General features: G+C 40.9%; 1 protein-coding gene across 1 annotated transcript in view; it reads right to left on the reverse strand.

Moving 5' to 3' along the window:
• Positions 1 to 25,411, reverse strand: part of SORCS1 (sortilin related VPS10 domain containing receptor 1) — a 576,135-nt gene that overhangs the window by 91,545 nt on the left and 459,179 nt on the right. The window contains exons 14-18 of the mRNA XM_027113082.1: positions 24,724 to 24,815; positions 23,338 to 23,445; positions 21,539 to 21,656; positions 19,913 to 20,043; positions 16,676 to 16,789 (exon numbers count right to left, since the gene is read on the reverse strand). Coding sequence (XP_026968883.1) covers positions 16,676 to 16,789; positions 19,913 to 20,043; positions 21,539 to 21,656; positions 23,338 to 23,445; positions 24,724 to 24,815 — 563 coding nt within the window. The remainder of the gene's footprint in view (positions 1 to 16,675; positions 16,790 to 19,912; positions 20,044 to 21,538; positions 21,657 to 23,337; positions 23,446 to 24,723; positions 24,816 to 25,411) is intronic.

Consider the following 25,411-nt stretch of genomic DNA (forward strand, 5'->3'; position numbering starts at 1 on the left):
ACGGGTCTCTCACTGTTGTGGCCTCTCCCGTTGCAGAGCACAGGCTAGGGACGCGCAGGCTCAGCGGCCATGGCTCACAGGCCTAGCCGCTCCACGGCATGTGGGATCTTCCCAGACAGGGGCACGAACCCGCGTCCCCTGCATCGGCAGGCGGACTCTCAACGACTGCGCCACCAGGGAAGCCCCAATTTTTAGTTTTTTAAGGAACCTCCATACTGTTCTCCATAGTGGCTGTATCAATTTACATTGCCACCAACAGTGCAAGAGGGTTCCCTTTTCCCCACACCCTCTCCAGCATTTGTTGTTTGTAGATTTTCTGATGATGGCCATTCTAACTGGTGTGAGGTGATACCTCATTGTAGTTTTGATTTGCATTTCTCTAATAATTAGTGATGTTGAGCAGCTTTTCATGTGCTTCTTGGCCATCTGTATGTCTTCTTTGGAGAAATGTCTGTTTAGGTCTTCTGCCCATTTTTGGATTGGGTTGCTTGTTTTTTTAATATTGAGCTGCATGAGCTGTTTATATACTTGGGAGATTAATCCTTTGTCTGCTGATTCATTTGCAAATATTTTCTCCCATTCTGAGGGTTGTCTTTTCATATCGTTTGCAGTTTCCTTTGCTGTGTAAAACCTTTTAAGTTTCATCAGGTCCTATTTGTTTATTTTTGTTCTCATTATCATTACTCTAGGAGGTGGGTCAAAAAAGATCTTGCTGTGATTTATGTCAAAGAGTGTTCTTCCTATGTTTTCCTCTAACAGTTTTATAGTGTCTGGTCTTACATTTAGGTCTCTAATCCATTTTGAGTTTTTTTTGTGTATGGTGTTAGGGAGTGTTCTAATTTCATTCTTTTACATGTAGCTATCCAGTTTTCCCAGCATCACTTATTGAAGAGACTGTCTCTTCTCCATTGTATATCCTTGCCTCCTTTGTCATAGACTAGTTGACCATAGGTGCATGGGTTTATCTCTGGGCTTTCTATCATGTTCCATTGAGCTATATTTGTTTTTATGCCAGTACCATACTGTCTTGATTACTGTAGCTTTGTAGTATAGTCTGAAGTCAGGGAGTCTGATTCTTCCAGCTCTATTTTTTTCCCTCAAGACTGCTTTGGCTATTCGGTGTCTTCTGTGTCTCCAAACAAATTTTAAGATTTTTTGTTCTAGTTCTGTAAAAAATGCCATTGATAATTTGATAGGGATTGCAATGAATCTGTAGATTGCTTTGGGTAGTAGAGTCATTTTCACAATATTGATTCTTCCAATCCAAGAACATGGTATATCTATCTCTCCATCTATTTGTATCATCTTTAATTTCTTTCATCAGTGTCTTATAGATTTCTGCATACAGTTCTTTAGTCTCCCTAGGTAGGTTTATTCTTAGGTATTTTATTCTTTTGGTTACAATGGTAAATGGGAGTGTTTCCTTACTTTTTCTTTCAGATTTATCATCATTAGTGTATAGAAATGCAAGAGACTTCTGTGCAATAATTTTGTATCCTGCAACTTTATTAAATTCATTGGTTAGCTCTAGTAGTTTTCCGGTGGTATCTTTAGGACTCTCTATGTATAGTATCATGTCATCTGCAAACAGTGACAGGTTTACTTCTTCTTTTACAATTTGTATTTTTTAATTTCTTTTTCTTCTCTGATTACCATGGCTAGGACTTCCAGAACTACGCTGAATAATAGTGGTGAGAGTGGACATCCTTGCCTTGTTCCTGATCTTAGAGGAAATGCTTTCAGTTTTTCACCATTGAGAATGATGTTTGCTGTTGGTTTGTCATATATGGCCTTTATTATGTTGAGGTAGGTTCCCTCTATGCCCATTTTCTGGAGAGTTTGTATCATAAGTGGGTGTTAAATTTTGTTGAAAGCTTTTTCTGCATCTATTGAGATGATCATATAGTTTTTATTCTTCAGTTTGTTAATATGGTGTATCACATTGATTGATTTGCATATATTGAAGAATCCTTGCATCCCTGGGATAAATCTCACTTGATCATGGTGTATGATCCTTTTAATGTGTTGTTGGATTCTGTTTGCTAGCATTTTGTTGAGGATTTTTGCATGTATGTTCATCAGTGATATTGGTCTGTAGTCTTCTTTCTTTGTGACATCTTTGTCTGGCTTTGGTATCAGGGTGATGGTGGCCTCGTAGAATGAGTCTGGGAGTGTTCCTCCCTCTGCTATATTTTGGAAGAGTTTGAGAAGGAGAGGTGTTAATTCTTCTCTAAATGTTTGAGAGAATTCGCCTGTGAAGCCATCTGGTCCTGGGCTTTTTTTTGTTGGAAGATTTTTAATCATCTCAATTTCAGTGCTTGCGATTGGTCTGTTTATATTTTCTATTTCTTCCTAGTTCAGTCTCAGAAGGTTGTGCTTTTCTAAGAATTTGTCCATTTCTTCCAGGTTGCCCATTTTATTGGCATATAGTTGCTTGTAGTAATCTCTCATGATCCTTTGTATTTCTGCAGTGTCAGTTGTTACTTCTCCTTTTTCATTTCTAATTCTATTGATTTGAGTCTTCTCCCTTTTTTTCTTGATGAGTCTGGCTAATGGTTTATCTACCTTGTTTATCTTCTCAAAGAACTAGCTTTTAGTTTTATTGATCTTTGCTATTGTTTTCTTTGTTTCTAGTTCATTTATTTCTGCTCTGATCTTTATGATTTCTTTCCTTCTGCTAACTTTGGGTTTTCTTTGTTCTTCTTTCTCTAGTTTTTTAGGTGTAAGGTTAGATTGTTTATTTGAGATTTTTCTTGTTTCTTGAGGTAGGCTTGTATTGCTATAAACTTCCCTCTTAGAGCTGCTTTTGCTGCATCTCATAGGTTTTGGATCATGGTATTTTCATTGTCATTTGTCTCTAGGGATTTTTTGATTTCCTCTCTGATTTCTTCAGTGATCTCTTGGCTATTTAGTAATGTATAGTTTAGCCTCCATGTGTCTGTGTTTTTTACGTTTTTTTCCCTGTAACTGATTTCTAATCTCATAGTGTTGTAGTCAGAAGAGATGCCTGATATGATTTCAATTTTCTTAAATTTACTTAGGCTTGATTTGTGACCCAAGATGTGATCTATCCTGGAGAATGTTCCATGTGCACTTGAGAAGAAAGTGTAATCTGCTGTTTTTTGGATTGAATGTCCTATAAATATCAATTAAATCTACCTGGTCTATTGTGTTATTTAAAGCTTGTGTTTCCTTATTAATTTTCTGTTTGGATCATCTGTCCATTGGTGTAAGTGAGGTGTTAAAGTTCCCCACTATTATTGTGTTACTGTCGATTTCCTCTTTTATAGGTGTTAGCAGTTGCCTTATGTATTGAGGTGCTCCAATGTTGGGTGCATATATATTTAGAATTGTTATATCATCTTGGACTGATCCCTTGATAATTATGTAGTGTCCTTCCTTGTCTTTTGCAACATTCTTTATCTTAAAGTCTATTTTATCTGATATGAGTATCACTCCTCCAGCTTTCTTTTGATTTCCATTTGCATGGAATATCTTTCTCTATCCCCTCACTTTCAGTCTGTATGTGTCCATAGGTCTGAAGTGGGTCTGTTGTAGACAGCATACATATGGGGTTTTTTTTGGTATCCATTCAGCGAGCCTGTGTCTTTTGGTTGGAGCATTTAATCCATTCATGTTTAAGATAATTATTGATATGTATGTCCCTATTATCATTTTCTTAACTGTTTTGGATTTGTTTTTGTAGGTCCTGTTCCTCTCTTGTGTTTCCTACTTAGAGAAGTTCCTTTAGCATTTGTTGTAGAGCTGGTTTGGTGGTGCTGAATTCTCTTTGCTTTTGCTTGTCTGTAACGGTTTTCTCTATTGAATCTGAATGAGATCCTTGCCAGGTAGAGTAATCGTTGTTGTATGTTCTTCCCTTTCATCACTTTAAATATGTTATGCCACTCCCTTCTGGCTTGTAGAGTTTCTGCTGAGAAATCAGCTGTTAACCTTATGGGAGTCCCCTTGTATGTTATTTGTCGTTTTTCCCTTGCTGCTTTCAATAATTTTTCTTTGTCTTTAATTTTTTCCAATTTGATTACTAAGTGTCTTGGTGTGTTTTCCTTGGGTTTATCCTGTATGGGACTCTGTGCATTTCCTGGATTTGGGTGGCAATTTCCTTTCCCATGTTAGGGAAGTTTTCGACTATAATCTCTTCAAATATTTTTTCAGGTCCTTTCTCTCTCTCTTCTCCTTCTGGGACCCCCTATAATGTGAATGCTGTTGCCTTTAACATTGTCCCAGAGGTCTACTAGGCTGTCTTCATTTCTTTTCATTCTTTTTTCTTTATTCTGTTCCGCAGCAGCGAATTCCACCATTCTGTCTTCCAGGTCACTTATCCGTTCTTCTGCCTCTGTTATTCTGCCATTGATTCCTTCTAGTGTATTTTTCATTTCAGTTATTGTATTGTTCATCTGTTTGTTCTTTAATTCTTCTAGGTGTTGTTAAACATTTCTTGCATCTTCTCTGTCTTTGCCTCCATTCTTTTTTCTGAGGTCCTGGATCATCTTCAGTATCATTATTCTGAATTCTTTTTCTGGAAGGTTGCCTATCTCCACTTCTTTTAGTTGTTCTTCTGGGGCTTTATCTTGTTCCTTTATCTGGTACATAGCCCTCTGCCTTTTCATCTTGTCTATCTCTCTGTGAATGTGGTTTTTGTTCCACAGGCTGCAGGATTGTAGTTTTTCTTGCTTCTGCTGTCTGTCCTCTGGTGGATGAGGCTATCTAAGATGCTTGAGCAAGTTTCCTGATGGGAGGGACTGGTACTGGGTAGAGCTGGCTGTTGCTCTGGTGGGCAGAGCTCAGTAAAACTTTAATCCACTTGTCTGCTGATGGTTGGGGCTGGGTTCACTCCCCGTTGGTTGTTTGGCCTGAGGCTACCCAACACTGGAGCCTACCTGGGCTCTTTGATGGGGCTAATGGCGGACTCTGGGAGGGCTCAAGCCAAGGTGTACTTCCCAGAACTTCTGCTGTCAGTGCCCTTGTCATCACGGTGAGACACAGCCACCCCCCACCTCTGCAGGAGACCCTCCAACACTAGCAGGTAGGTCTAGTTCACTCTCCTATGGCGTCACTGCTCCTTCCCCTGGGTCCCGATGTGAACACTACTTTGTGTGTGCCCTCCAAGAGTGGAGTCTTTGTTTCCCCCAGTCCTGTCGAAGTCCTGCAATCAAATCCTGCTAGCCTTCAAAGTCTGATTCTCTAGGAATTCCTCCTCCCATTGCCGGACGTGCAGGTTGGGAAGCCTGACATGGGGCTCAGAACCTTCACTCCAGTGGGTGGACTTCTGTGGTATAAGTGTTCTACAGTTTGTGAGTCACCCACCCAGCAGTTATGGAATTTGATTTTATTGTGATTGTGCCCCTCCTACCATCTCATTGTGGCTTCTCCTTTGTCTTTGGATGTGGGGTATCTTTTTTGGTGAGTTCCAGTCTCTTCCTTTCAACGACTGGTCAGCAGTTAGTTGTGATTCTGGTGCTCTCACTAGAGGGAGTGAGAGCATGTCCTTCTACTCTGCCATCTTGAACCAATCTCCCTTATCCACACTTTAAGTGGCAGCTTACCTCCTGTCTTTTCCTGATTATGATAGTAAAATCATAAGAAGTTCATATTTAGAGAGTGCTTAATATGTTCTAGTCATTGTACTAAGTTCTTAACATGATTTGCCTTCAGAATATCCCTAATAACGAAGGTATTATTATTCCCAATATACAGATGAAATTAAGATTCATAGAACTTAACTAGTTTTCTCAAGACCACACAGTTAGGACCCTAGATAATTTGTCTCTAGAATATATGTACTCTTTACCACTGCACTCTACTGCCTCTTTAACTGGAGTGAGATATGTCCTCTAAGCTCTTACAGGAATCCTTATGATTTACTTGATAGGAGTCATTTATGCCTTTTATGATTTTCTTCCTGTGTGACTGTGAACTTTAAGCTCCTAGAGAGCATCCTTGTGCCCCAGACATGCAAGGCTGATAATCAGGAGGTTCACACTGGGATGACTGTACGAGGTTAAATGTGGAAATATCTGCCTAACAGTTGGGTCTTACCACTGCCCGAAACCCTTCAAGCATCTCACCCAGCAACCCAACTATGCTGACCCCTATCCTTGGAGTCCCTGCTTCTCCTGGCAATCCAGAAGCAAATGGGTTAATACCTAGAACACCAGGAAACCTCCCAAACCCTGCGCCCGCACTAAGATCCCTACTCATTCTGATAGGTCATTGTCCTATCTGAGCATCTTGAACATCACCCCATCTGGTATTTTGAAAAGTCCATTGTAGATGCTTATGACTGTACGCTGATGTGAAAGAAAATAAGTGCAGATAGGAAAGAAGAAAAATACCGTACAGACACTGGAGAATGGTGACATTCTGTTACCAGCAATGGTAGCAGAAAATGACCAGCAATGTCACACGGTAATTATGGCATCCCAGTGAGTTAAACTCACTGCGTGTATCAGAAACGTGCATCAGAAACTCCCTGCGTGTTTCAGAGGCAAGGCACTATGCAAATTAAAGGCAGCTTATAATTTTTAATCACTTAGCATCCAGGCACACCTGTGACTCTATCTTCGTGAGCAGCTATGAAGGCATGGGCCCACCATCACCAGTGGAATCATCAGCTAGAGAACATTCCTTTTGTTTGTCGCTGTTCTGACCAATCATTGCCACAGGCTTTCCTGAATCCTGCAGCAGCAGGAGTCCTGCTTAAACCCAAAGCACGAATCCATCCCTCTGGGATTCTGCCACAGAGAAGACTGTTGGTAATTTTAAAAAAATGCTCATTAAAAACCATTCTGAAACCATTTTATTTCCTGGATGAAAATGGCATCACATTAGCCCTACCAGACCAGTCCCCGAAATTTAGAAGAAAATTGTGCAGAAATACAGAGTTCATTTACTCAAGTAAGCACACACCTGCATTACAGAATGGTTCAATTTTCATCCCAGCAGCAATCCCTGGGTCTGAGTTACATAAATGAACAATACATTTAGTATGTTATTAAATGGGGCTGCTTACCTCTGTAATAACAAGGCAACTTATGATTATGTTGGACCTAAGCTCTGAATATTACTGGGATGCATTTAGTTAGTAAAACATTCTTCAATCTGCCAAGAATAAAAATGCTTTGTAATGGCAAGGGAGTCTTTGTACAATTACTGAAAGGAAACATTCTGCAAATATACCTTTGATATTACCAACCGTTCATCTGTATATAGTGTCTTGTCACTTCAACAACCCCAGTTTCAGCTTCTCTCTTCCTTCCTTTCTTGATACTCCTCTGTCACCTTTTCCTTTTTACCCCTACCCTCTTTGATTTTCCTTCTGGCTGCCTGCCAGTCTTAAAAAAAAGAGGAAGGCCATAGTTTTTCTTTGTCAGAGTAAAACTGGAAAAAACATTGGAAGTCTTCATATCCTGTGATTTTGCTATTCAGCAGTTCTCTTTTTAATTTATGATTTTGTACAGATGTTTATGGTACAGATGTTTGATATAGATGTTTATGACTATTCAGTGTATGCTAAGTTAAAAATATAGTCTAGTTTAGTCAATCACAACCCTGTATGTGATGTCAAGACCCTGACCCCAGAAATTATGGTTTACTTGAGAATTCTGGGCATCAGTGTGTTTTGTTTTTAAGTTCCCCGGTGATTCTAGTGTGCAGCCAGGATTAAAGATCACTGCCCTGGTGGTTCAAACTAGTGTTGTGGAACCAAATAGTCTGAGTTTAAATGCAGGCTCTTACTCATTAGATACACTTGGGCAATTTACCCAGACTCTAATGTTTGGGTTCTCTGCATGTAAAATAGGGATAATTACAGAATCTTTCCCTAAAATTCTTGGGAGGATTAAATGAGATAATGCATTCAAAAGGACTTAGCATCGAATCTGGCACATTGCAAGATCTTAATAAATATTAAAATATCAAAAGGTAGTAAAAAGTCAGTATTTAAGGTTTTAAATATTAGCTTGCTCTTATACAGCAAGTTCCCTGAAAATAGAAGCCATGCTCTTACTGCCAAGATTATCTTAAGATCAAATCAGACCACATCAATCCCTTCCTTAAAATCATTCAAAACTGCCTATGGCTTACCCATAAAGGGTAAAGTTCAGGTTTAAAGGAGAGCTCCATGATCTGTCCTCAATGCATTTTTTTTTCAGCTTTAGCTCTTTCCACTTCCTGACATGCTTCCTGAGCTCAGGCCAGGCTGAAGTCTACATGTCTTCTTCTGCCTGTGTTGTTCATTCTGCCTGGGATGGTCTTTACTCTGTCAAGCTTCTATTCATTCATTAAAAATCAGTGTAGAGGGCTTCCCTGGTGGCGCAGTGGTTGAGAGTCCGCCTGCCGATGCAGGGGACACGGGTTCGTGCCCTGGTCCGGGAAGATCCCACATGCCGTGGAGCCGCTGAGCCTGTGCGTCCGGAGCCTGTGCTCCGCAACGGGAGAGGCTGCAACAGTGAGAGGCCCACGTACCGCAAAAAACAACAACAACAACAAAATCAGTGTAGAAATTATGTTTTCCTATGATGTCTCCTCTTTTTTCACAGTAGTTGTTACATGTAATGACCAAGAAAGAGCTAGAACTCTAGGTTTTCTTATAGCCAAGGTAGGTCTTGTTGCCACTGAGCTCTGTTGACCCTCATTTGTGCACACGAGAAAAATTTAAATAGTTTAATTTCTTGGCTTGTACTATCTGTCTTTGTTTTCAAGGGAAAACCACCTTGTTACAATGACACTTAACTTGAAACGAGAAATGGGGCAAGCCCTGGGGACAGAGAAGGGAGCTGGTTCTGGGGACAGTGTATGGCTAGCACTTAAAATCTTTCTAGATCCAATGTGCTCATGTTTCAACAATAATCCTATGTAGCGGCCATAACCCCAACATTCAGAAAGAATAGGGTTCCATGGCTGACTAAGCAGGTTCTCCAAGTTTCTCTCCTCAAGGCAATAGCTCTCAGGACATTCCCCTTAAACTGAGTAAGCAGGCCTTGGGATTAGGGGACTCTACTCAGACAGAAGACTAGGTTGAGGGGAGAAAACTTCTCTTGCATTAAGCAGGATGGAAGCACAAATCATTTAATTTGAACAGTAAATAGAATGTAACTTCATTCTGAATGCCAACTTGATGAAGTGAGACATATGGCCACGTTAAACTAAATGACAGCATCAAAAATCACGAGAATGGCTCATGGAATCCACTGCTAGAGTCAACTAGCTGTACAACAAATTTACAGAAGGAAAATTTCCCTACTTTTAAGCATCTGCAGTCCGAGGAATCCTAATACTGAATCATTTCAAATTGGTCATGAACATGTCAGAACCTGAAGGGATCTCAAAGACCATCCAACAGAATCCCTCTGTTTGCACATAAGAAAAAAAAGAGATGCAGTTTAGAGGGCTTGCCAAGCTCACGCAGGGGGCAAGTAGTGGTTATGGGCCTTGGGACTGAGTTTGGAACTCTCCTGCCATAATGCCATACCACACGGATGAGGACTGTTATTGTCAATACCATTGATGTGGGCAAGGACAGCGATGTGAGGAACCAGATCTCCACATACACCTTCTTCATTACAACCCTAATGCCATCCCATAACAATATGGGAAAATGCATCTAAGAAAGATAGTCTGAAAAATCAACTTTGTAGCAACAGTTATGGAGTGTTTGCTGTGAGACTGCATGGGTGAGTTCCAAGAAAACAGTTACTTGGGCCCTTGCAGGGCTGGGTCTATAAACAATGCAAGTGATTTCCTTCCTGTGGACTTGAAACACATGCACCACTTTTAGGACCAGTTATTCTCTGTGATGCACAGTGACAAATCTTGCTGAATAAATCAGACTGAACAGCAAGATTCCTGTCAGGATCAGAAATGGGATCACTTGGGAAATGACCACAGCCCCCAAGAGACCCTGGAAATAGCAACCCCAGAGCATAGTGGCAGGATAACCAAGGTCTAAATGTTTTCATAGCTGATGTAGAAAGGAATATGTTTCTAGAAAGCATTTTTATTTATTTGTTTTTTTAACACCTTTATTAGAGTATAATTGCTTTACAATGGTGTGTTAGTTTCTGCTTTATACAGAAAGCATTTTTAAAACATTCTAAATGTGTGTTGACAGTATGGGGATTGCTATTTTGCTATACTTTATGTGTATATATTTTTTCCTGGACCTACTAAGTATTTTTATATAGATACTGAATTAATACTATTTTAAAATCTTTTTTTTTTAACTTCATGAGTAAATATTCCCATTGAATATTGAGAAACTAACCCTGAGGATCAATAAGAACTGTCACTGTACATTTACATTCTTTCGGGAGGGATTAATGGCTCCTCTAAAGAAACTCCACAGACAAAAATTTCTATACCCACTTTTTTATAAACACATCTAGAAATCTCTCTGGCTTAACAGCAAAAAGAAATCTGTCCCTTGAGAAGATTATCTTGGCTTCTTAGAATAAACCAGCCCAATGCCTACTTTATTTTATATTTACAGAATCTTTTACGGTTGGCATGAAACAAGCAACATCCTAGTTAATTTGGCAACTTAAATTTGTATCATGTTCCCTGGATCCAAAACAGCATCAACAAGATTTAACCATATATAAGTACAACTAAATAAGCTTGGGCTTCTGTATGTGCAAACTGAGATATTTATAGTCATCGATGGAGAAACAGAGGAATGAATTTGAGGTTATTTCAGCACTAAATGCCAGAGGATATACAAATGAATACTGATTTCATGTTATTTGAAGAAAAGGGACTCGTTCACTAATCAGGTACACGTGCTATCTGCCTTGAGTGGTGCTGGGGGCCGACGTGTGTTTCGATGTACAGTGGATACTAATCATGTGACGTTATGAGCCTACACAAGCTGTTATTTCAGTTTTACCGATGACCAAACAAGGGCTTAGGTTAAATGTGTCCTAGATCTCAGTACTGTCATGACTATTAAGTATGAAGTAAATGTTTGGACTATAGATACACAATAAAAGGAAGGTTCCCCGCCCTTTTTACCTTCACTCCAGAGGACCCCTTCACTCCCAAAGTCCAGAGGCTGGTGATGGCATCTGCATTTTGTAAAGTGACTACTATCTGCTAGGCACTATGCTTCATATACAGTATCATATTTAATCAACCTCCAAAAGCAAACAGCAAAATGTTATAGGTTACGAAACTAAATCTCAAAGAAAGGAAGTCACTTGCTAAAGGTAAATGGCAGAGATTGGATTAAGACTCTTAATTTGTTTCATTCCAAAATAACTCTGTTTTTCACCAAACAACACATTCCCCCTTTGAGTTCACTCTGTACCCACAACAGGCTGAGGCCCCATTACCAGTCTCCTTGCTTTCCATGGAATGGCTTGTGGAAGGCATGAAGGAAAGGGTGAAAAGAGGCAGGGAGAACGTGGTTAGAAGCATGCTCACACGCTGTCCTGTGGTGTGGACATTGGACACTTGAGACCACTGGACCAAGCCCTAAGGACTGGTGGCTACAGCCACCTAGAGGGACATTCTGTACCTATTTCAATACTTATTCCAACTCTCTTTTCTAAGACTTTGCTAAGAACTGAAACAAAAACTGCACACCTGTTCACTTCTACACAGTGAAGCTGGTAACAATTTTGGCATCTCCTTGAAACAGCATTTCTATTGGGAATAATAATAACCAATGCTAGAATGTTTCCATCACAGTGAAGTGAGTGAACCTGAGAACACTGTTTATATATGCAGGGTAATAAACTAACTGTGAGAGCAACCATAACCATTTACAAAGTGAGGCCTTAAAAAAAAAAAAAAAAAGGAAGGTTTACCTACATGCTTTCAAGTAAACACGCAGAAAGGTGCTACTGGCAGATTTGCTTGTTAAGTTTGATTGACAAGGGATGATTGTTTAGTAGACCTGTTCAGCTCAAGCTCTGATTGCATGGCTGCAGTCTGTGCCCTGCTGTAAGAGACTGGGTGAGGCAAGTGAGGTGCCTGGTGAGTGAAATCTACGGAGGCAAGAACTCTCAAACCAACCCTGCCCTTGTGATTCCTCTGCACTTCATCCCAGCCTGAAGCTAATACAGATTCTGTGCTGACAACCCGAGATGCTCGTGGATGGCTTAAAACAGGAATTGGAGGGACTCAAAACGGGGCCCAATGGCTCCTTAATTCTGTAGACTTCCAGGCACAAACGTCAGGGCTTGTCCTTGAGAAAACTACCCGCATGACCTTTTCACCTGGATCATCTCTTGTTCCTTTGCCTACAATAACCTGCTTCACACCTTCTTAACTTGGTAAGTCCTGCTTGCCCTTCCTCTCAGTGTTTCCTTACAGAACCCATTGGTGTCCATGTTTTACAGGAGGATGGCAGTTAATATAACTGAATCTCTCATGTGTGGGACTCACAGGCAGTGCGTGGGCAGGAAGCTGGTGTTTCAACCCTTAATGGGGGAGATATTTGGCAATGCCTGGATACTCAACTCTAAGAAGTAATCAGCTGACTGGGTGGAATTTGCCTTAGGAGCTATCAGAAAGACCTTCAATTGCGAAAGAGACTCTAATTATTGTTGTAGGGTTTTAATAACAATTATTATGTTATGAGAATGCTAACTGCAGCATTGTTTATAGCGGCACAAAACAGGAAATGACCAAAATGTCCATGAAAGGGATGACTACATAATCCCAGGTGCTTGAATCCTAGGGAGTTAAAAGAAATTAGATGGGGCTTCCCTGGTGGCAGTGGTTGGGAGTCCGCCTGCCGATGCAGGGGACATGGGTTTGTGCCCCGGTCCGGGAAGATCCCACATGCCGCGGAGCGGCTGGGCCCGTGAGCCATGGCCGCTGAGCCTGCGCGTCCGGAGCCTGTGCTCCGCAGCGGGAGAGGCCACAGCAGTGAGAGGCCCGCGTATCGCAAAAAAAAAAAAAAAAAAAAAAGAAAAGAAATTAGATGGAGAGTAGCCTTATATACTCTGACTTGGAAAGATGTTTAAGTTATGTTTTTGAATGAAAAAGGGAACTAGAAGAACAACATATCTAGTAGGAAACTGCATATAAAAACAACAAAATTAATTTTGTATATTTTTTTCTTGGCATAATTATTCACTGACAAATGCAAAGGAAAGTGTTTAGAAACATGCATATCAAACATGCACAAGTGTTAGATCACACTTGTGTGGGAAAGGGGGCCAGGACTGGGGTGATAATCTAAATTGGCTTTTCAAACAGAGAAAACATGTATATTCTTTTGTAATTAAACATCTGTAAGTGAAAAGCTAAATATTTAATGGCAGCATCGTAGCAGCTACAACAGATGACTGAATCTGTGCTTATGAAATGCCACTGAATCAACATAGAGCCAAGTGACATCTGGGGTCAGGGACTGGAGTGGTATTCAGAAGGGCAGAAAGTCCTTTTTCAATTTCATCTACACTTTATCTCTTGCCAACTCTTGAGCTGGCTACAGACACCACAAATGGGAATTTGATGATATTGGGGCCTTCTTTGAGGGTGATTTCAGGCCCCTGTCCCAGCTAATGGTCTTCCTATTCCTGATGCAAATGTGTAGTTTAGACAGTATGTTGATCTGTGGGGTTACGATTGATACCCCCGTCCCCGACCTTAGCCCATACGGCGCTATGCAGGTGGTCACTCTTCCACCTGCGAGCCCCTTACTTTTGAGAGCAGGGCGTTCATCCTATCTGCTGATAACTGGTATTAATCATATGTTCCTTTTACACAAACTTGCTCACTGATGCTGATGCTTTTCTGCAGAAAGTTTAAACGGCATGGATGAACCCAGCAGATGTGGTAACTCAAGAAATATCCCTTAGGGTCAGACGCTCTCAGGTAATGCCCACTGAGAGGAACAACCTTCTGAGAGCGGAGGTGGAGCCCTAGGAAGTAATATCTGTGATTGTGTGATGAATAAACATAACTGCATTGACAAACATTTATATACCTGGACACATACTGCCGAACCACTTTTTTAATTGAAATGTTAGTTTTATAGGGCTAGATGAAAAATCCCATTGAATAGAATATTATAAATTATTCATCTCTGATGTTTTATTTTATATAGGTTAGGATTTATTTGGGTTTCACATACTGAGTTCACCAAAGGAATGGTGAAACCTATTTAGGGGTAGCTGCAAAATGTGTGTGTGTGTGTGTGTGTGTGTGTGTGTGTGTAAATATATGTATATAATTATAAAATTAAAATGCGTATATATTCTCAATAAACTGAAAAGTGAGGGGTCATCAGCCTTCATTCTGTCTTATTACAGTGATGTGAGTAGCATCTGGAACAATCAGACCCCTCTGCACTTCAGTCTCCTCTCATTAATACCAAAGAGAGAATAGTATAGCTCCCCTGACTGACAGTGAATAAAAATCAATTCTGAAATTAGCTTCAGGGGCTCCTAATGCCCTTTACAATGTCTAAACATGCCGGTACATGCAAGTGATAAAAGTCCTGTCTTTGGCATTTCTTCACCATTAAGTTTAGTTATTTCACCAGCCCTTTTCAATTTCTCCCATGATGCTAGATGCTGAAGACCTCACCGACCCATTGCTGTAAAAATGTTATTTGTATTTTTCTCAGATTTTGTGTTTCTCTTCAAATAAATCACAGCTTATTTCTTTATTCAATCAGAGGTAAGAATATTTGACGTATGTGTCTATGTTTTTTCCCTCCTTCTGCAAACAGTTTGAATGGAACGGATGAAACCAGCAGATGTGATAACTCAACAAAAATCCCTTAGGGTGAGATGCTCTGAGAGTAGTATATATTATTTTGGTAATTTCTTAAAATTAAAAAAAACTTTTAAAATTTCAAATACAAAAGTACGTAAATGGAAACATGAACATCCTCTCCTCTGTATTGCAGCTCGCATGAGAAATGAGAAGGGCAATTGTCAAGTAATGCTGGTCTATTGGTGAGGTGCCTACTCTCTCCCTCCCTCCCTCTTTCCCTCCTTCCACCCCTTCTTCCCTCCCCCTCCCTCCCTCCCTCCTTCCCTTCCTTCCTTCCTTCCCTCTCTTTTTAACTTTTCAATATCAGAATTCTCAAATATGCACAAATGAGAGAAAATAGTATCATAAATACCCATGCCCTCATTAATTTATCTTCAAAATTTACTAAACCCATCCCTTTTTCTAATATTTTAAAACAAATGCCATACATCATGTATCTCTAAAAGATAAGGTTTCTTTTTTGAGCCTAACCAAAATATCATTATGACACCTAAATATATAATATATTTAGTTAGTATAATAGAAATATTTAGATTTAGATATAACCTGATATCACCTGTGGTGGTCAATTTTATGTGTCAACTTGCATGGGCCTCAGGATGGCCAGATATTTGGTCAAACATTATTCTGGGTGTTTCTCTGAGGGTGTTTTTGGATGAGATTAACATTTAAATCAGTAGACTGAGTAAAACAGATTGCCCTCCCTAATGTGGGTGGGCCTCTTCCAATCAGCTGAAGGCCTAAATTAAACAAAAATGCTAACCCTCTTCTGAATAAGAGAAAATTTGTCCTGCCTGACTGCCTTCAAACTGGACAGTGGCTTTCTTCCTGCCTTCATACTCAGATGGAAACATCAGCTCTTCCTGGGTTTTGACCCTGCTGACCTTCAGACAGGAACTACACCATCAGCTTTCCTGGCTCAGCATCACAGTTCAGACTGGGATGGAAACAAACCATCTGTTCTCCTGGGTCCCCAGCTTGCCAACTCTCACCCTGCGGATGTCAGGATTTGGACTTGCCCACCTCCATAGCTGGATGCTCCCATTCCTTATAACAAATCTCTTTAAATATATATATATATATATATATATATATATACATATATACATATATATATATATATATAATCTCCAATTGGAGATAGAAAAACATATCTCTGGAAAACCCTGATTAATAAATCACTAATCACCAGACCACAGTCCATTTCCCCATATGGCTCAAAAATGTCTTTTAATAGTTTTTTTGAATTAGAATCCAAATAAGTTCCACACACTATTTTCTAAGTCCATAAATATCAGTTACAGTTGTGGGAAAGTCACAGAATGGTTTCCCTTTTATGGTATTTCTTAAATAATATTGGATAGACCCCACAACACAGATCACTGAACACAAAATTTAGACTCTGATTCCAGATTTATAAAGATCAGAATGCACGCCTTCAATGTGTGAAGACTGGACAGAGAGAAAATGAAACACATTCCTACTAACACTAGGATACTCTTGAAAAGTCAATGAGCTTCTTTTCTGCCTCAAGTTTCCACATCTATAAAACAGGAAATGCACATGGGAAATATTTCTTTGGCCTTCCACACAGGGATGTTGTGAAGGTAAAAGGTAGCCTCATGTGATTAACTAGTTCTGAAATAAAGTATCAAAAAATGAAGATATGTATATATTATCATCATCACCACCTTCATCCAAGGAACTTGTTTTGTTTCTTTGTTTGCAACTGGGGTCTTATTCTCAGACGAAATTTGCCCTATTAATGCAAATTTGTGCTGCATTATTAAAATGAACAAAAGCAAGTAAATCAGTGCTGTAATGAAATAGGCCTGGCGTTTGATCAGAAGTAATTCGGTAAGTTTAACACAGGCTGAAAAGCAGCAGAAGTTGACCTCCAAAGGCCACTGCTTCAGACACTCACCCAGTACTATTGAGGTAACTCTGTCCCAAGCTGCAGTCCTTCGACAGAGAAGATGGATTGAACCAAAAGGCTGGCAGGCACTGACCATTGCTGTGTCGCTCATAACCATAGTCACTGTTGGGGAAAGAGCCAAGAGAAACCTTTCAGTAGATGGCAACATTACTGACAACAATTGCACGTCAGTCCACAGCCAGCTTCTACCCTGGTCAGTTAGTCAAAAAACAGGCATTCACTGAATCAAAGCCTTTCCAAAAATGGAATCTTTTTTTTCCATGGAATATCTATCAATTACCCATGAAAACATTCTACAGAAGCCATTTTGAGAAATGTTAGCTTGGAGGCCACAGGGGTGCATGTGTAGAGAAGCAAGCTCAACGCCCAGTAATTCCCATTAAACACCTTCGAGCTGGGAGAGTAGATGTTGTTCTCATTAGGGGGAGACACAGTACTGATTGTGGCTGGGCCCGGAGAAAGCTATAATGGTGGAAGTCGTCCTCAGTGTCAAGTTTCACTGAAGAGTTTAAGGCATTCACACGTGGCATAATCCTCATTGCTAGTGATGTCTTTGGGGTGCTCTTCCAAGACATCTGGATCTACCAAGGAGAGCTGAGCCAGGTCTCTCTGTGCACAAGCCATATGCTTCAAAGTCATAGCAGGAAAGGAAATGTCCTTCAGGACTGCTGCAAGCATTCCCCCAAGGAAAAGCTCCGTCCTATGCCGTTAATGCTGCCAGTTGCTTTAAATCTGCTCTCTAGTTTGAAAATAGTCAAAGACTTTTCTCAGCCTCCTCACATTCTTATCTCCAGGAGCCTCTGAGTGGCCTGATATTCTTGGCTTCTGAAAGATGAAACTGGGCGCAGAGTATGGCAACAAACTGCACCTTCACACGCACAGGTAAATCGCAGGTGGCCATCAGTGAGCATTAGTATGAATTGGCCCATCTGTGTAATGGAAGTGAGATACTGGCACATGACGGTTGGGGAAGGAGAATTAGGTTTGCTCAGGGGCCTGTCACCAGGCAGCTGGCACCTAGAATTCTGCCCATCCCAGCTGGATTTGGTGCTGATGCAACACAGCACGGGTAGGAAGACTTCAGGAACGCTGCCTACAGGACACCCAGTGTTCATTTAAGGAAATTATTTTACAAACGCTGAAGAATAACAGGCAAGGTCATCTGGTAGAGGGCTGTCCACGGGAGAGCCAAGCCAAGAGAGAACATTCAGTGACAACCACCTTTCATTATGCTATAGTCAAGAAGTATCACTGAAGCTCCAGCTACTAGTAGAAACCAATAAGAGCATGGTGATCCTTCCAAAATATTTTCAGAAATCATGCAGTTACAAAAATCCCATTTGACCAGGTAACCTTACGACGGCCTCGTTCATGATGCATTTCCCACTTCTCCAATTACATTTTAGTTAGTGGGATGAGCAGCAGATTCCAATCACGAATGCAGGAATTGGGCCAAGACTAAGGGGAGTGAGAGATGGGGGGGAGGGGGAAACTTAATTGATTTTCTTACCCTGTTCTTTTCACCCTAGTCAAGCTTAAAATTGAGAAGAAAACAACACAGGACAATGCCAACAGCAAAAAGACTAGCTTATGTTGGAACCTTGCAGAAAAGATTCCCAAAGGAACAAAGGTTTCCAGAAGAAATCAGGGAATTGGGACTTACTTTTTCTCTTTGGTTTTCTATGTGAAAATAAATTTGTTCTCTGCCAAAGAATGACTGTTTGGTAAGGCCAAAGTCAAACCGCTAAGATAAAAAGTTAACTCCCCATACGGTTCCCCCTTGCATAGAGTGACTGAAGGAGAAGCAGTCAGGTTTCAGAAAGAGGGATGTGATGAATGACACACTCTCCATGGAACTTTCCCCTGTGAATGTATTTCAGGATGTCAATCCTGAAAGGTAGGACAGAGATAAAATATTTTTGTCATTGTAACAATGTTACACTGACTGAAACAGAAGTCAGGGCTGGGGAGGCCCTCCCAGAATTCCTTGTGAGCCCCCATGTAACTGAAGCTCTGCCTTCCCTCTGGCTGAGCCCAGAGAGATAAAGAACTGACTCTTGGCTTGCCTTCTTTACCAACAGGAGAGGAACAGCCTTGGGTTATCGGTCTGAGTTCTGGCCGCCAGTTTGCCGGGACTAGCAGTACTACTGATTTAGAGAACACTCCTGTCATGGTAGCATGACAGATGACTTCCTTTTTCTAAGATATGTGATGTGTAGGTACACAGTATTTCAGCCCAATCACTGATATTTTGATGATCAGATACGTGACCGATGATCGTTACGCGGCTAATATTGTTACATGAATGTCTTTGGTTCTTACGTTGGCCAACTTCCAATTATTTAACACTGATATACACATTTAGCAAATGCTTTCTCTAAACCAAAAGCATATAAATAAATTTTATAAAGAAGAAGGAAAAAAAGGAACAGAAAGTGAGATGGACATGATCAAGGGAGTTACCACCTACTCATCCTCACTCATATTTCAACCTCATCTGAATGTCAAAACCAGAACAAAGCAAGGGCATCACTGGACCCACAAGCTAGCTTTCTGCTTAACTAATGCTCCAGAAAGAACACTGTGGCACTCTGAGTATATTTAACTTCTCAATGTCTTAGTCCTTTTCCAGTTTAAACTAGCTTAATCCTGGTAAAGGAAGAAGTCTCTCTTACCGCTGGGTTCACAAAGCCACAGACGGCAATACTAGTGATTCCATTCTTGCGCTGAATTCAGAAAAGTCTTCCGTGGGTGTCACAAGCAATAGTCAGCTAACCACTGATTGAAAACATCCAGGTATAGACAATCTACTGCCCTACACGATCACTGTTCCACTACCAGGAACCCTAGATTCTAGAAAGACTTTTATCTTGAGCACAAATATGTTTGCTCCCTGAAACGTCCACTTATTGTTTTCAGTGTTGCTGTATGAAGAAACTCAGGGTCTATCTAGTCTCTCTTTTTGTCCTGAGATCTGTCAAATATATGAAGATAATTACCAGCCATCTTCTGAGTCCTCCTTAAGTCTAAAGAAACCCCTGGTTTTTCCATATACACACGCACATAGCTAGTAAGCCATGATGTCCCCAAGTGGTAATTTCACATGAATGTAGGCTTGTCACTTGGATCTACGCATGTTACTATTATTTGATATCTAAGCTTTCATTAAGGCCCACGTGGGTTTGAAATACTAGACGACTCTATGAGATAACAGTACAAGCTCACCAGTCAAAATCAGCCTCTGTGCAGACACAGGGTTCAGACTCCATAGCTCCTGCATATTTCCCTTGCATACATTTCCGCTCTGATTTTCTCTTCTTATATATCCTTTTCGCTCCCATGATGCATGCTTCCCCCTGTAAGGAGACAAGAATCTCATGCAGTCGGGCACATAGCTTGGACCTTCCCTACTCCACATCAGGACAGTTCCGGGAGATGGTCTCAAACCTTAGTGTAATGTAGACATATGCAGGCTGCTTTGTGCTAACAGCATTTCGTATTCGATTCTAGAGCCCTATCACAGAACGTGATGATAAAGGCAATCCTAAGAAGCACTGAGGGTGTGTCCGAAAGTCCGGAACTGTATGTATTCAGCAAACCTTTACTTGGCAAGGTATTAAGTACAGTGCTATGAGGGACACACAGATAACTAAGACAACCTCCAACAGTGTATGGCCAAAAAATCTGTAGTCATTAAGTTCAATTCTTCTGTAATAAAAAAATGTATACATCTGGTCATTTATGAGCATATGAAAGAAGAATATCGCTAAGAAACATAAAGGTCCATTATGCCTCTGCCCACACAACTTTATAGCACTGATTTTATATCCATCTACCAGATAAGCAAGAGCGCTAAGTTCGGTGTTTCTCCACAAGATAAATAAAAGCTTTGAATATCCCAATGCGTGTGCACTCCAAAGGGGGAAACGTCAGTCACGTAAAGGAGCGACCCTTTGATTGTTGAGCCTCCGAGGAGAGTGGGGGATTCCAGCTGACGTAGCTCCCACCGTCAAACCCAGCTCTCTGTGTGTGTGTCTGAAGGACCAGACGGAGTTTTGTCTAAGCTAGTCTACACTGTCTTTCTTGAGCAAACTCACTTTAACCAGCTGCATTACACATCTACATGTAATTATATGATTCAGTCTAGGTTTGGGGTATATGATGTGACACGCTCTGGATATGGTGATGGCTTTGCAAGCAAGGGCCTCTACCACGTGCTTTGAGAGGCCGGCAGAATGAGTTCTGCCTTGGGAAGTCGAAGGAGAGATGCTTTCAGCCAAGCATCCTGATATGAGCAGGGTAGCAGAGGGGCCAGGATGAAGGAAGTTTTCCTATTAGTAATTCTGCATCCTTATATCACAAGTACCTTGGAAGGAGGCAAGAAGCGCTACCTAATCCCAGGGAAGCATAGCACTGGGGAGGAAGAATTTTACTGGCACCGCTCACGCAGCATAACTTTGTTATTTCATGTTACTGTTTGCATTGCCAGATAAAACTGAACAGCCTTTCCTCACCCTTGCCCCCGTACCCTGCAGCCAGATGACACGCTCAGATAAATTATGCCTGGATCTCCGTGCTGAGTTGGTATTTCATTTTGAGTTGTAAGTCTTAGCCAAGCACATTTGAATTTTATCTCATTATATCCTAGTACAATAAAAACAGAAGTCACTTCACAACAAGCTATAAATGTTGAGTTTGTTCACTGCTGTGGCACACAAAACACATTAAGAAAGCGCCAGATGGACAATTTTTGCCCAGAGAACCCCAATTCCTACACTTTAATGACTTGCTTCCCCCCAGTACTCTCCACGCCCCCCACCCAGGACTCAACCTCAGCTCCCTCCCTCCTACCTGGCTGTGCAGCTGCCAGGGTCTGTAGTCTTCCTCAGCACAGCGTCTATCGAAAATGGACTTGTAGTCCACTTTGACCAGCTGCCATTCAGAGCGGTGGCTGAAGTGTCCAAACACTCTGCAGAGTTCATGACGATAAAAATAATCACAATAACAGCAATGCTGACAGTTATACGTCATTTACTGAATGCTTGCTATGAGGTTAGCACAATGCTAAGCATATTACATTTTTTTTTTTTTTTTTTTTTTTTTTGCGGTAAGCGGGCCTCTCACTGTTGTGGTCTCTCCCGTTGCGGAGCACAGGCTCCAGACGCGCAGGCGCAGCGGCCATGGCTCACGGGCCCAGCCGCTCCGCTGATATTGATATCAATACTGTAATATTGATATTGTAATATTGATATTACACATCACTTGATCCCCACACACATTTCTGAGGAGGGTTGCTATTATTGGCTCCACATCACTTGTCGGTAACCTGAGGCTCAACGAATTTTGTTAACATGCAAAAACCAAAGTCAAATCACTAAGAACTGGTAGAGTCAGAACCCAGGGTGTTTGACTTAAAAGCCCACTTTTATATATTGTACAACAAGAATGGTTGACCAAAAATAAAAAACAACCAAAAAAAATTGAGAAAACCATAGACACTGCCTTCTTTGCGGTCCAAGATTATACCTCTAGGTTCTCTTGCTAGAGTACATCATTCCCACGGATTCCATGCTATTTTACCTTCCCACCAGTCCCAAGGGAAAGTGGGCAGCAAGGCTGAGGAGTTATAACTACTTCCTACTCTGTACATTCTATTCTCCTTACTCAGAGAGACTCAGCTATTTAATGAAGTGTTTTAATCACCTATTGCCGATATAAATAAAAGCCACAAAGTAGCCTTTTCAATCAACTTTTTTTCATCTGTGTCTTGCAAACATGAAAACTGAATGAAGACAAATTATGGAATAAATTGCTAATCCAGCTATGTTTACCGTGGGCAAAATGTAGCTATTAGGCATATTAAATTTTTGTTGCTCTTTTCTATTGTTAAAAAAAAAGGAGTAGGGAGAAGAAATTAGAAAATGTACCAGCTATTCACTTTGATTTAAAATTTTTCACTGCCGACAGGATCAACTGCTTTAAAATCTTCCCTCTCTGTTTTTCATGTCCAATTTTCCAGGAGAAGGAAAAATCACAGTTTCATATTTCAAATTCAAAGCTCATGTTTTGAAACCCAGAGGCAGGCAAGCCATTAATCAAGTCTTTCACAGATTAATGATCATCACTTTCCAGACAAGAATGAGTATAAATGCAATTTCCCCAAGAACAGACTGTTCTCGTGGTTTCCCTAATATGCCTCACCATTGGGTTAGGTAAAGAGCCAGGGAAAAATAACACGCTTTGTGGGGTTTTCACCAAGCTATGCGTTCTGCCTTAAAGTGAAAATCACTCTGACATGCCTGTCATTTTCTGTATATCAAGCATGTTTATTATTAAAGTTTTTAATTGATAGCTTTATTTTCTCTTGAAATAATCACTTCTAATTTCCCTAAGCTCGCTCAGTAGAGGAAGAAATAGGCTGTACCATTTTGCTGCCAGCCCTCAGTGTGGGTCTCCTAATTGCTAGCAAAGAGCCGAGAGAATGGAAGCCCACATTATTCTTTTCTCTTTGCTGTGGAATCATGAAGTCAGATGTAGTGCCTTTGCTAGCAATTTCAAACCTGACAGTAGCAATGTGAACAGGCTTATCTAAAAAACAACATGTTTCCGGCTCTATACTTAGACTAGAAGACATCATAGTTTCCACTTACGTCATGATTAGAGTCTCTTCCCCAGGCTCACCCAGAACTCCATCCACAAAAAGTGGAATAGATGTGAAACTGTATTTGCTCCAAGATCTCCCTTCATCAAAACTTAACCTAATGACAGAAAAAATAAGTCATCGGATCTCAAAAGAAAAATCCTTTCCAAGAAAGGATACTACCAACCAGGGAGAATACGTTTTAGAAGTACCTGGGGCATTGTCAAAGTGAGGCTTTTATATGAATAAGTGTTCTTAATTACATCAGAAGGTAGATATACAGTTAGCCAAGTGATTTGGGACCCAGATGTATTATAACATCAATAAGGGGAGAGCTGCATGAAACGGGAATGATAATAAGTCTTTGATAGGATTTTTTTTAATTTGGATATTTTATTAGGCCTTAGACCTCAATGTGACCCTCTCCAAAACCTCGTTACAATTTAGCAGCAAGTCTTGCAGGTGATTCTGAGAACAATGGCCGTTATGAGACCCACTGAGACGGACTTGAACCAGCCACCTCTATGTGATCAAACCCTTAGTGGTATCCTTCTTACATTGTTACAAATCCTGGTTGACTCACTGAGTAAACTGATGCAGAAGGACAGACTCTTGAAAGTAAGAGAGAACTCTGCAACTCAGATGGTCACACAGAATGTTTCCTTTGCTCTGCCTTTCTCTAGGATGTCTTCCCCCAAGCTAAGCCTCTATTTCTCTTATTTCTGCAACTTTCCCTTTCGTCAGCAAAGTAACCAATAGTGGAGGGAAAAAATCAAGCCTTTGACTTTGAGCAAGCCCGCCTGTGGAGAAAGCCATTTTCAAAACACAGATGGAAGAGTTTATTGGAAACCCCTCTGGAAGTTAAGCCTTGAATGTCCGTCCATCTGTGGAAGACCTACAGGGAGAGTTGCAGAATATCACTGCCCCCAAAAGGAAGCTAAGGAAGTAGGATCAGGAGAAATGAGATCAGAGCAGAAGTGTCATGAACTGCTGATCTCTGTGCAGAATGCACATAGTGAATGCAAATATTAAACTCCAGGAGACCTTATTTGGGAAAGCTGGTTGCAAGAAATTAAGCTATTCAGAGATTATCCTTGCTAACCATTCTACCCATGACTGTACTGAAAGAATAAGGTACTGGAGGTACTGGCGGGGGCAGGGGGCTGTCACATTTGAAAACCATAATACGGTTCCGCTCTAAAAGGCAGAATCAAGCTCCCTTTCTCTTCCCCTCTCCCTCTCTCTCCTTTCCTCCACCTTCTTATTGCAGTAAAGCAAAGGTATAAGTTACATTCTAGCAGACCTTGACAATTTACTACAAGCAAGATCACAGTCTGACAGCCTGACTTAGACTGGTCTTAGCTGTGCAGAACCATCAAGGTGCATGACTCATTACCAGAGATGTCGAATCGGGAGAGACGTATGCTTCATAGCAACCAGGACTCCACCTTGATCCAGATACAAAACACTGTGCTCTTCTTCAAAGATCTGGAAGAGGAAAAACACACAAACAGGGACACACACCCACAGCCACACACACCCAGGGTTCAGAGAATTAGTCTTCATTTGAGGAAAAAAATTCTCTCCATGACAGAACTGGGTTCCCCCAAAGCTGTGGGAAAATGCAAGTTATGAACAATGTTTCCCAAGGTGGGCTCCATGTACCACTGGTGTTACATAAAATGATTTTTTGTGCTCCACAAGAGAAACTTAAATAACTAAGAGTTATGTATTCATATTTATAATCCCATCTTTTTGTGGTAAGTTCTATTGAGTCCCATTTATGGTGATGTTGAAATATTGGGTAATTGTCTGTCGGGAGCCGTATAGGAAGTGCCTTTGAGTCTCAGCACGGACGAGACCCATAGTGCCAAGCAAAGCTGGTACTGTCAGGTACAAATATGGAGAAGCAAAGCTCTCCTCTGCGTGGTTCCCCTTGTTTTCCCCTGCTTTTACTTAAGGTGATTTTTATGGGATTGCTATTAGTGTTGGGAAATATTCCCAGTTTCGATGGAGGGTTTAGGGAAAGACCCCGACCTAGGGTAAAACCAAAAAAGATTGTGATTACTCTGGCTCCCTTAATG

This window comes from Aethalodelphis obliquidens, unplaced genomic scaffold (genome assembly GCF_003676395.1).
Source record: "Aethalodelphis obliquidens isolate GAN/ISIS:26980383/991018 unplaced genomic scaffold, ASM367639v1 scaffold11, whole genome shotgun sequence".
NCBI lineage: Eukaryota > Metazoa > Chordata > Mammalia > Artiodactyla > Delphinidae > Aethalodelphis > Aethalodelphis obliquidens.